The sequence below is a fragment of the Notolepis coatsorum genome (genome assembly GCF_963971535.1).
Source record: "Notolepis coatsorum genome assembly, chromosome: 9".
Taxonomy (NCBI): domain Eukaryota; kingdom Metazoa; phylum Chordata; class Actinopteri; order Aulopiformes; family Paralepididae; genus Notolepis; species Notolepis coatsorum.
In genome coordinates, this window is record NC_140173.1 from 25947323 (window position 1) to 25959912 (window position 12590).

Here is a 12590-nt window from a genome sequence, read left to right on the forward strand (position 1 = left end):
AGTCTCCAGATCTTCTAGACAGGGTTGTCCTCTGAGCCCAAGACTATTCGCGCTTTCCCTCGAACCATTGGCCCAATTTATTAGGCAATCGGAGGACATCGTCCCCATAATGATCAATAATACACCACACAAAATTGCTCTCTATGCGGATGACCTACTGATTTTTATGGATGACCCTTCCCGGTCGGCCACAAAATTATTGGGAATAATCGACGACTTTGGTAAATTGTCAGGCTTTAAGATTAACTGGAACAAATCAGCCTGCCTACCTCTTAATGAGCTGGCCAAGGCGGTGCGACTACCAGCTGATATCCCCATAGTGGAGCATTTTAAATACTTAGGTATAGAGATATTCCCCACGCTGAGTCAAACTACTAAGTACAACTTCACAGGTACTTTTGATAAAATACGCCAGGATCTAGACAGATGGTCGTCCCTTCCTAACTCCTTACAAGCCCGGGCTTCCATAATCAAAATGAACGTCCTGCCTAGGATAAATTTTGTTAGCTCAATGCTCCCCCTGCCCCCTCCAATAGACCACTGGCGCAAGGTACAATCGATGGTATCTAAGTTTATCTGGAATAACAAACGCCCGAGAATCAAAAGAGCTACTACTCAACGTAGGAAACAAGATGGGGGCCTCGCAATCCCTGATTTTAAGCTTTATTTCTGGTCCTTTTCACTGAGACCTCTGATGTGCTGGCTAGACCCTGTAGATGCTGTATCTTGGCGCTCCTTAGAAGCGGCGGCGGTCTCACCGCTAAGATTGCAGGATGTGGTGTACTCCACTGTCCCTATTTCGAAATGCCGACTGAGGTATGGACCGATCATAACTCACGTGATCCAGACGTGGCGTAATGTACAGAAGTCGTGTGGGGTTAAATGCCCATGGCACCTGGACTCTCCAATTTTTAATAACCAGCAATTACTTGTTGGGCACAAGCCGGTTAATATTCCTCAATGGCAAAGGAGGGGGGTTCATACTCTGGAGGATATTTATGATAAGAACGGCCTCTGTGCGTTTCAGGACTTAAGAGAATTTTATGATCTTCCCGGCGAGTCCTTCTTTCTTTACCTTCAACTAAGGTCAGCGCTGAGGGCGCATGGCGTGCCGTGGGCTCAAGCTTTGCAACCACACCCCTTCCTCAGGCTCATAGTGGACAGGACGACCTCCAGAGGGTTTGTCTCAGACTTTTATACGCTCTTAATTCAGTCCACGTATAAAAATGTATCATTGGATACAATCTGGCGTGTGGATATCCCGGAGTTGGACCCCGAGTTTGACTGGGATGATGTTTGGGCAAATGTGGCATTGTCTTCCCGCAACCCCAATCACCAGCAAATTAATTTTAATTATATTCATAGGACCTATCTTACACCTAGGAAGCTATTTGCTATGGGACTGATAAAAGACTCTCTGTGCACTTTGTGCTCTCAAAAGGCAACTGGCACTTATATGCATATGTATTGGGATTGCCCACCAGTGGCCCGCTTCTGGAGGTCAATAGCGGACAAACTTTCAGATCTGTGTGGCTTAACTATCCCATTCACAGCTGTTACGCTACTCCTGAACGATATAACAACACTACCCGCGTCCGTACAACTGAAAAGGGTTGTCCTAGCGGGCGTCACAGCAGCGAAGAAGCTAATAGCAATGAGATGGAAGGAGCCTGAGAAGCTCACAGTGATTAACTGGTCCCTAACACTGTTGGATGTGATTTATCTTGAGATATCCACGGCGCGGGTGATTGGGGTGGGGCAGGCTGGGATTGACCTACTGTATGGTTCGCAGCAGCTGAGAAGGTCAGGACCGCCGTGTGCGGCTGAGCGGGGTTGGGGTGCTTGTTCGGGGGAGTCCGGCGGTCTCGTGGGAGGGGGAGGAGGAAATGTCTCGTCTGTCTAGTCTTTTGTGATGTCTTGAATTTAACTAAGGATTTTATTGGGGGGCAGCTATTTAGCTAGTTCTTCGCTATTTGGTCATCTATTACAGTGGTTCCCAAAGTCGGGGTCGCGACCCAAAGGTGGGCCGCGAGCAGCCACGGGTGGGCCGCGAGATGATTTAATTTTTTTTTAAATAATTTTTTTTTTTTTTTTTTGTCAGGCCACTGAACTTAGAAGCAGGCCAGGACAGTGTTTCTAGTTGTATTCTAAAATTCTATTCTATTGTATTCTAAAATGTGACTATATGGTTTTATATTAACTTAATAAATAAACAAAAACGAAAAATCTACTTATTTCAACGAACATTTCAAACTAAATAACAGATTATGCACATAAAACGCTGAAAACAACCGAAGCAACAATAGCATTTTAATGAGGCTATTATTATTATCATTATTATTTTGCAACAAGTTAGCCCTCTCATAAATAGCACATATAAATGAATAACTAACTTGAACTAACTTAATAGGATTGAAGTGATATTTGGCTTAAAAAATCGGTCGCATGGCAAAAAAAAAAAAAAAAAAGCCTGACGATGTGCATTGGGCCGCGGCTCTCTGACGCCTTATTTTTTGGGCCCTGGCCTGAAAAGTTTGGGAACCCCTGATCTATTAGATAGTACCCCTGGAATTTTTAATTAAAAATTTAAAAAGGTTGAACTCTGTTTTCTTTTCTTCTTTATAATTTATAAATTGTTATATTCTGTATTATTATTGTTTTTGTTATTTTCCTGTGAAGTTCTGTGTATTGTGATTGTGATTAATGTGTTGTCTTGTTTCATGTAAGTAATAATAAAAAAAAATTGATAAAAAAAATTAAATAAATAAAAACGATTAAATAACGAGATTTCTCGTTCTTCGCACTCAACGCATGGCATGAACTGACGAGACTTCTCGTGGCTGGCACTCAAAGTGTTAACGTGTGTTGTCGGGCCTTACAAATAAATTTGATTTGATTTTATTTGATTTAGATCATCTTTTCTCAAGCTTTTTTTTTAATATCTAAAATCTGATTTAGTTGAAAGGTTGAGGGGTCTTGGCCGTTTCTCCTCTATTTTTGGATGGAATTGGATATCAGACCCCTGTGTGTACCGGTCCGGTACATCTGTAGCTTCACCTCGCCGACTTAACATCCAAAAACACCCCATTTCCTGTCACCTTGTCACACACACAACACACACACTTACCCGCCGAGGTGAGCCAAACCACCAGCTTCTCAGCCAAAGTCTCAGTGGAGGACTCAAACTTCACACTGCTCTGTCTGGAATGAACACAGGGAAAATGGCAACAACATTGATTGATTAAATATCAATAGCTCTGGCATATAATAAGAAACAATTAAAACTTCCAATTAAAATGTCTGTTAGAAAAAAATGTTATATTGATTAAAATAGTGCCTCAGCTAAAGGCCGCCTAAAGAGGACGACTAAGCAGATACATGATAACTTCCTCCTACATCTTGATCATGGTTTCTAATAACCCAGCGAGATGTAGGGAAGACAGACCCAACAGAACCACCCAGACGCAGTGGACACCTTACCTCCTGTAGACCGGCTCACTGGCACCATGCTTCTTCTGACCTGGGAGAGAGAGAGAGTTTCAGAAGAAGGTGCAAGGAAGGGAGGATAGAAAGAGGGATAGAGTGAGAGAAAATAGCAACGCTCACCAACAACCACACCAGGGCTGAAATATAAGGACATGATAAGACACACACACACACAAACAAGGATCAAAGGTCACAGAAAGAAAAACACACAGAATTAGGCTAGTCACACTCTCAGACACATGAGCGCGTGCACACACACACACACACACATAGTGAGGAGCCTATTACATTGAAACCCACGTACCTGCAGAGAGTTTGACCAGGTATTTTGACACGTCAGTCGATGTGGCGTTTTCATCTCCAACTATGTAGAGGGCATAACTCTGAAAGAGAGAGAGAGAGGAGAGAGAGAGACATTACAATGGAGACAAAAAATGCTCGGAACTTCATAAAAGTCAGACAAAGCTTGCCAAAAGCTCAAACAGTGAACTCCAAGCCCACGTGGTTGAACTCAAAGAAACAGACTAAGAAATGACGTAAACATCATGATCAAAACCGCACAAAAAAAAGAAATTTCATCAATGACAAAACTGAGGAAAACAAAAACAAACCCGCAAACTTTGGAAATGACTCAACAACCAACTAGGCTGCAGTAAAAAAAAACTAAAAACCAGATTTACAAACATAAACATTCAACACTCATTAGGCTTGGGCGGTATCACTTTTTTCATACCGTTATACCTTGATTATATAATACCGCTGTGTACGGTATTGAACGGTATGACTTTCATTTTCATCAGCGGGGGGGGGGGGGGGGGGGGGGGGGCAACCCGTGTTACCAAGTAAACAAGTCGCGGAGATGGCCAGTTAGCCCGCAGCATCCGAGTGCTACTATCATTAGCTCTCAGAGAATGGAGCCACTAGCCAGAAGCCCGCAGCATCCTAGTAATACTAACGTTAACTCTCAGAATGGTAGCCAGGAGCCCCGCAACACCCTAGTAACGTTAGTATTGTGTATTCAAAAACGCACCGGACTGCGACGTAACTTTTTACCGTTTATTTGCTTGTTCCACCAGTCCACAACAACACACACTCGTTACCACAACGTTTTACGGTATTTTCACAGCACTGTCGCAACATTACCGTAAAGCGTGACCACCGTTGTGATACACATACACAACAGGTTAGCTCTCAGAACAGCCAGTTAGCCCGCAGCAACGGTAAGCGTGTCTCGACTCTCATTTAATTTCCAGTGAAGCGGGGTTTCCCCATCTCCTCCTGTGTACTCCTGTGTATAGAGAACCAGCTGCCTCGCTCCACTAGTGACTCGAGGACTGGTCTCGCCATCTGCTGGCGCGTGTGTGCAGTGCACTACAACCAACCACTATTAAAACAACGTTTCACTGTAATATAAACTGAAATAGATCTGTGATTTTGACGGTATTGATTTTCAATACCGTCGGTATCTCTAAATACCCCGGTATACATTAATACCGTCATACCGCCCATGCCTAACACTCATCAAAGACAAACTGGATGTGGCCAAATACCTAAACATATTCTTTACAAACATAGCCACAACACTGGTTAATAAACTACCCTCCCACTCTATGGGGTAAGTAAGTAAGTAAGTAAGTAAGTATTTATAAAGCACCTTTCATACATGTCATGTAGCTCAAAGTGCTGTACACAATTATAGGCATATATAACGATAAAAGCAATAAAGTCATAGTGATCAGTTAAGATCAATGTTTAAAAAAAATAATAATAATAATAGTAACGTAAAAATGAAAATAACGTAAAAACAGTCATTTGCTTACCAGTTTGGGAGAACAGGTCCGCACAAACATTTCCGCTCAGTGGCAACCGGAAGTGCACTAAACCAATGCACTTGTATGGTAGGTAGCAATGTTTAGGTCTTATAATGCTAGTGTAGTTACGTTTTTATCAGTGGTCATAGTTGGGTCCATAGTGCTTTACCAAGTCCCATGGATCCATCAGTGGCCGTGTATTGTGTGCGTATGTACCCGTTCGCTCATGTGGTCAGTGGCCAGAGTTGGGTCCACAGGACTTATCCAAGTCCCATGGACCCATCAGTGGCCGCGTCTTGTGGTAGAAAGAAAGAAAAAGAAAAACGTATAAAGAAAACAGTCTAAAGTTTGAAAGTTTGGGAGGTCCGCAAAAACACGCCTTCAGCTCAGAAGCTGAGGCGTGTCAAAAACGTTTGAAAAACTGGAGGCGTGTCTCCTATTGTACCCATTCCTTCATCTAAAAAGTTTGAAAGTTTGGGAGGTCCGCAAAAACACGCCTTCAGCTCAGAAGCTGAGGCGTGTCAAAAACATATAGAACATATAGTAGCATATTACAAAAATAGTAGTAGCATACTACAAAAACCTAGGCGTCCGCAAAGACGACTTCAAACTGGAAATGGTAACAACAGATGAGGTACTCAGAAAACTGAGCGCCCTCCAACCTAACAAGGCCACTGGCCATGACAACATCCCCTCCAAATTCCCCAGAGACTCAGCAGCCGTCATCACCCACATAATAAACCTCTCCATAAAACAGGGACACGTCCCCAAGGACTTCAAAATTGCGAGAGTGACCCCCCTGCACAAAAAGCGCAGCAAATTAGACCCAGGCAACTACCGCCCTGTTTCTATTCTTACCTCCATCTCGAAAGTCATGTAAAAAATAGTCTACGAACAGGTCAAAAAGTACCTAGTGGAAAAAAATCTAATCTACGAATTCCAATATGGCTTCAGAACATCCCACTCCACTGACACATGTCTTCTCTATTTGAACGACCACATAAAACAAGAGGTGGACGCGGGCAAATACTGCGGCATGGTCATGCTGGACCTACAAAAGGACTTCGACACTGTCAATCACTCCATTCTGATTGACAAGCTAAAAGCAAATAATTTTTTTTATAGTCTATCAGTGAGCTGGATGCAATCCTACCTTGCGGGGAGAGAACAGATGGTGGAGGTAAACGATACCCCCCCCCCCCCCCCCGCTCACAGTGAGCTGTGGTGTTCCACAAGGAAGCATACTAGGACCGCTACCGTTTCTAATTTATGCAAATTACATGCCGTCAGCTTGTGACTGCAACTTGTTCTTGTTCGCGGACGACTCAGCCCTGCTGGTCTCTGACAAGAACAGGTTGAAAAAACCCTCAGCTCAGAACTCGGCAGAATCTGCACCTGGCTCGCTGATAACAAACTATCATTACACCTGGGTAAAACAGAGTCCATTCTCTTCGGATCAAATAACAAACTCAGCAAGACCGACGGCTTCTCAGTTACAGTGGGTGACAATATTGTCACAAGGAAAGATGAAATTACATACCTAGGTTCCATCCTAGAGGCAAATCTTTCCTGTGACAAAATGGCATCCAATGTAATCAAAAAAAGTCAACCAACGAACTAGATTCTTGTACCGGATCTCCTCTCTGGTAAACAAGAATACCCTTTAGACTCTGGCAGGAGCACTCATTCAAGGGTACTACGACTATGCTTGCACCTCATGGTACCAAAGCACCTCAAAGGCGCTAAAAACAAGATTACAAACATCACAAAACAAACTGGTCAGACTACTACTTGACCTTACTCCTAGAACCCACCTCACCCCTGCCCACTTTGACAACCTAGGACGACAGAGTACAGCAACTTGCAATGGGCCTGGTCTACAAGATACACTACACGACTAAGGTGCCCATGTACATGTCAAAATACTTCCCAAAGGTCAGTGAATACCACGACACCAGAGGGAGCTCCACAAATCATGTTAAACCCAGATTCGGCTCAAACAAGGGACTAAACACGTTTCGCAATTATGCCACATCAATGTGGAACGCCCTACCCAAAGCTGTAAAAGAATGTGAATCACTACCCAGTACCCAGTTTCAAAACGACTCTCAAAGAGCACCTACGGGAGACTGCAATTCGAAACTGGCCCCTGTAAATGTACAGTAAATGTCCTAACCCAATAATACACAAGACAAATTACGTACAGATTTGTTTCCCAGAATGCACCCCTTATACCCTCTGACCCCAGAGCCTTGAAGGAGCCCTCACTCTGCTCCTAAAGTCTGGTGAATGTCTGTATACTCCAAGTGAGTCATCGGAAATCTATTTAATAAAAAATCTAAAATATATTCCAATATTGAGGACTTTGGGATTATTCTATTCTCCCTATTAGACAATCTTTACAGGCTGGAATTACACAAGGTAGAAGTGTAAATAGGTTCTGTAATTGCATGCCGGTCTGTGTGTGTCTACCTGTCTCACCACCGACTGTGTAAACTCAGTTATCCTCACTGGTAAACAAGGCACTCAGTCATCAGCATCACACAGACACACACAGGCCAGGGTTTCCGTTAATTACCGCTTTACCGGGAAATCTGTTGAAGTCCGACATATTTAGAAAATGTCTCTGGTAATTTCTATTTGGTTACCAATTAACGTATGTCCACTAAAAGTGCTTGTTTTTGCCACTGAAACAGAAAACTTGCTCAAACTGAAGTCACACACACACACACACACACACACACACACAGTGTTTGAATACAGCTATCATAGCGTTATCTAAAAGATAAAAACTATGGTTTGTGTTGGAATACAGCTACCAACCATAGCGTTATCTAAAAGATAAAAACAATGGCTGTTTTTTTACACATCGGTATCGGTCCGATATCAAGATAGGGCCGATATGGGCTGATTTAAAAAAAAAAAAAAAAAAAAAAAAAAAAAAAAAAAAAAAACATGCTTTGGCCGTAAATAGTTTCTAAATATCAGTCATTTCTGAAAATAACTTACAAAAGTAAAAAAAAATTAAGCGTTTTGGAAAATAGCTCTTTATTTGATTATCATAAAAAAGTGTTTTCTATACAGAGATATCGAAATCGGTAAATATCGGTATCGGCCAGAACAGCAATATTAATATCGGTATCTGCCACAATTTTCACATCGGTGCATCACTAGTTGGAATACAGCTATAATAGCGTTATCTAAAAGATAAACACAATGGTTTGTCTTGGAATACAACTACCTTAGCATTATCTCAATGACAACATTTCCCAATTGTGCCAACAACATGTTGCCAACTTCGTGTAGTATACTTCATAGACTTTATATGGATGGACATGCTTAAGTTTTGGCTAGCTGTGCTACATGGATTTTCTCAAGAAATCTTCCATTAGAGAGCAGCTGCTGTGCAGACAGAGTGGACATAAAGTAGCATTCATTATTATGAATGGTAACTGTGACGATTGAGCATTAACACATTGGTTGCCAGCCGGATATGACGATTTATCGCTTGGATGCCACCACGTTAATCAATGGGAGGACGAGCACATTTGCGAACGCATAAACGATATCTTAAATTATGGCTATGTGTCTAATACACCCGTCACTTGTTATCAATGACTTGCTTGCAGTCAACATGTATGAAACGGATTGTTTTTTCATCAGTACATTTCCGTTTTATACTGTTTTGAATACGAGTATAGTTTCGGAGATTTCTAGTAATTTCAGAGAAATTCCGCGAAAATAGCAATTTACTGGAATACACAAAACACGTTGTCATTTTCCGGCTGATTTATGAATCGTTTTCAAATGAATGCTAGATTATCGAGAGTATTTGTGTTCTTATGCACGATACAAAAGCGGGCTGAAAAATTATTTATTCGTGCCGCGCTCCGCGCCTAACGCCCCACACACATGTTGTGAAATCTGTGAAAGACAACTCTGATTAACCCAAAACTGGTAACATAGATTCCTTACCTCAGATCAGATGTTCTGCAAAAAGATGAATACAATTCCTGATCGCCATTCCAAATATTGATCGCGTTTATTGATCCAACATTATAGTCCGAGACGCATGATCCAAGCTGCTTCCAGCCTCGCCAGTGACTCTGGTAACACGACACTGCTTGCCAGAGATAGGAAGATCCTGGACCGGAGTATTTCTCTGATGCACTTTTTCACTCAATCCAATCCAATGATGTACATTACCATCCGGGAGACGATAGGGGGCGGTATTTGCCCTTTTCGAGCTCAGAGCCATTCCCAATGATAATGTCAGGCTGGATGGATGAAAAATGTATGGATATCGCTAATAAAAGAAATAACAATTAAATAACGAGAAATCTCATTATTGGCAACCAACGCATGGCGGCCAACAACGAGATTTCTCGTTGTTGGCAACCAATGTGTTAAGTATCAGGTATAACGTTATTACAATAAACGCAGATAAACGCAGATAATATTTGACTGGACTGTCTCCCATGTGTCTATGCACCGGCACCAATTATTTCTAGCGGAAAGCCTGACCCAGGCACACAGGCACATACTCTCTCAGACACACCTGACCCAGGCACATACTCTCTCAGACACACCTGACCCAGGCACACAGGCACATACTCTCTCAGACACACCTGACCCAGGCACACACACTCTCTCAGACACACCTGACCTGACCCAGGCACACACTCTCTCAGACACACCTGACCCAGGCACACAGGCGCACACACTCTCTCAGACACACCTGACCCAGGCACACAGGCGCACACACTCTCTGACACACCTGACCCAGGAACACAGGCACACACTCTCTCAGACACACCTGACCCAGGCACACACTCTCTCAGACACACCTGACCCAGGCACACAGGCGCACACACTCTCTCAGACACACCTGACCCAGGCACACAGGCGCACACACTCTCTCAGACACACCTGACCCAGGAACACAGGCACACACTCTCTCAGACACACCTGACCCAGGCACACACTCTCTCAGACACACAGAGTAGGAGCCTTCCATGGCTCACTGACAGACCAACACCAACTTGTCTCCTCATCTCTCAATCAACTCACTCACCCATTATTCTCTCGCAGACACACACATACACAAACGTTGATTACATCACAGGGGTCTCTGACATTTAAATGTATGCGTCATAGTTCTTGCTGCCACAAATCCATTAGGGCATCAACAGCCATCGGCCAAGGGACCTGAGCCAGGAGTACGCAGCTCTCGAGCTTCCTATTGCCATGCAGTCAATGACATTATTTGAATTAGGCCTATTTAACATGCGAGTCTCCTTATCCAATTATCAAAAAAATGTTTTTCCATATTGTCCAGCCCTAACTGCACAAAAATGCCATAGGTTGTACTGCATGTTCAAGACACAAAAACACCATACTGGCAAAGGATACCAACTTGAAGACGTGGTCATTTTTGGATTATCGAAGCTTTTGGACTGCAATAAGAAGATTTTGGATCTGTTTACCGCGCACAGGATCTACCAAAATGAACTGATAAGACACTTGGACACTTGGACTAATAATGCATTCAGTCATTTGGACGGAGTTGTTAAAACTCACTCCACTCAAATCAATAGAGTTATATTTCACTCTATTCAAATCAAATTTAAAGTGACGTGGCTGGGATAAATGGGCCAGTCAGTCAGCCAAAACAAATTCCTGGACCAAGGTCGAAACAGGGAGCTGCTGGAGTCGAAGGCCCTCTGGGAGATAAGAGTGGCGAGCGGCTCCCCCACCCGCAATCCCTACCTCCCCCACCCAGGACTTGGCCTGTGCACTCCCCCCCACCTCCCCCCCCCCATCCTCTGCATTGGCGCTGCACTGTCGGCTGCCTCGTGTGAGGGATCACTCCCCCCCCCCCCCCCCCCCCTACAGCCCTGTAACAACCCCAACCCACTCCCCCCTCCTTCTGTAAATGGCGCTGCCTATGACGGCTGCCAGTCTGTTTGCGGTGGTGAATATGCATATGTTTGTCTCAAGGCTCTGTACCATTATTACTATCTAAAATGTAATAATTGTGGAATATTACTGTAATGAGCTGTATGTGTATGATCCAAGCGTCCTATGATCCTCATAGGAGCATAACAGAAAAAAGCATTCCATGTGAAGGTATTCTGTATCTTTGCATGTCAACTAAACTTGAACTTGAAACTTGAAGGTTGGGCTACACTTAACACTGCATATCAAGGGGGGGGGGGGGGACATGCTACATTGGCTAGTTATACTTAGCACTGCACGTCAAGGGACAAACGCACAATACTGGCAAAAGCAGACTTGCCAAATCTGGAAGATCTTTTTTGAATACCACGTCAGGGGTGTGGATGCGAGTCAGCAATGCACATCACTGTTGCTTGTAATACGTACAGTAATACAGTATATACACATGGGAAGATTATTATTATTTTTTTTATTCATGTTACATCTTAAATCAGAATATAAATCTATCTAATTTTCTTCATAAGAATTTCTCAGGATGCTAATAATTGTGAATTTCTTTTGTGTGAACATCTTTGAATGTTAGCTGGGTTAAGCATACTTGTAAGTAAGTACGTTTTGGTCTTTTTGTAGGCTATGTTCGGTCTCAGAAAACCAACTCAAGTAAGATGTCATCCTCTTCAGAATTTCATTGGCTACACAAACGGTCAATCATTTTCAGCGTCAGTGGTGATTTGTCTGGTCATTGAGAGGGAGAGTCACTTTTTCGAAACTGACTCTCGTTGGCTGTTTGGTCTCCGAGATTGGAAGCACGTAATAGGTCGAGTGGTGTGTCAATCAAATAGCGGCCATTTTAGCTTTCAGCCGATGTGTTGGTTGAGTGGCAATAACAGTGTGACGCTGACAGACGGCTGTGAAGTGTGTTGCAACGTGCGACGGACCATGTGCAGGCCGAGGGCCCTAAATGAAGGATTTCCTTCCCTGGCTACGCCACATCCACGAGTAAAACCCTTTTACAAACTGCAGTGTTCCTGGTTCCAAAAAGCACAGTTAATTGATTAATTAAAGCTATTGTATTGCTTGTTGTGGCCTCCCTTGTGAGATCATAACAAGCAATAATTCCGAACAGCTTGTTTAGACTTGTTAATCCGAAAACCCATAATTTATGGTTATAATATACCCCATTTAACATCACTATTTTAACTTCAACTTAACATTACCATTTTAACTTTACATAACTACTTTAATATTACCATTTGAACTTTACATTACTACTTTAACATTACTACTTTAACCTGTTAAGCCCTCGCCCTATTTTCTGAAAGTCCGCCTAAAAAT

General features: G+C 43.0%; 1 protein-coding gene across 1 annotated transcript in view; it reads right to left on the reverse strand.

The window, feature by feature from the left end:
- The window catches only part of anapc1 (anaphase promoting complex subunit 1), a 252373-nt gene that overhangs the window by 139963 nt on the left and 99820 nt on the right, over window positions 1–12590 (reverse strand). Inside the window, exons 25-27 of the mRNA XM_084321811.1 lie at window positions 3791–3869; window positions 3481–3520; window positions 3128–3201 (exon numbers count right to left, since the gene is read on the reverse strand). Of these exons, the coding sequence (XP_084177937.1) occupies window positions 3128–3201; window positions 3481–3520; window positions 3791–3869 (193 nt within the window). The remainder of the gene's footprint in view (window positions 1–3127; window positions 3202–3480; window positions 3521–3790; window positions 3870–12590) is intronic.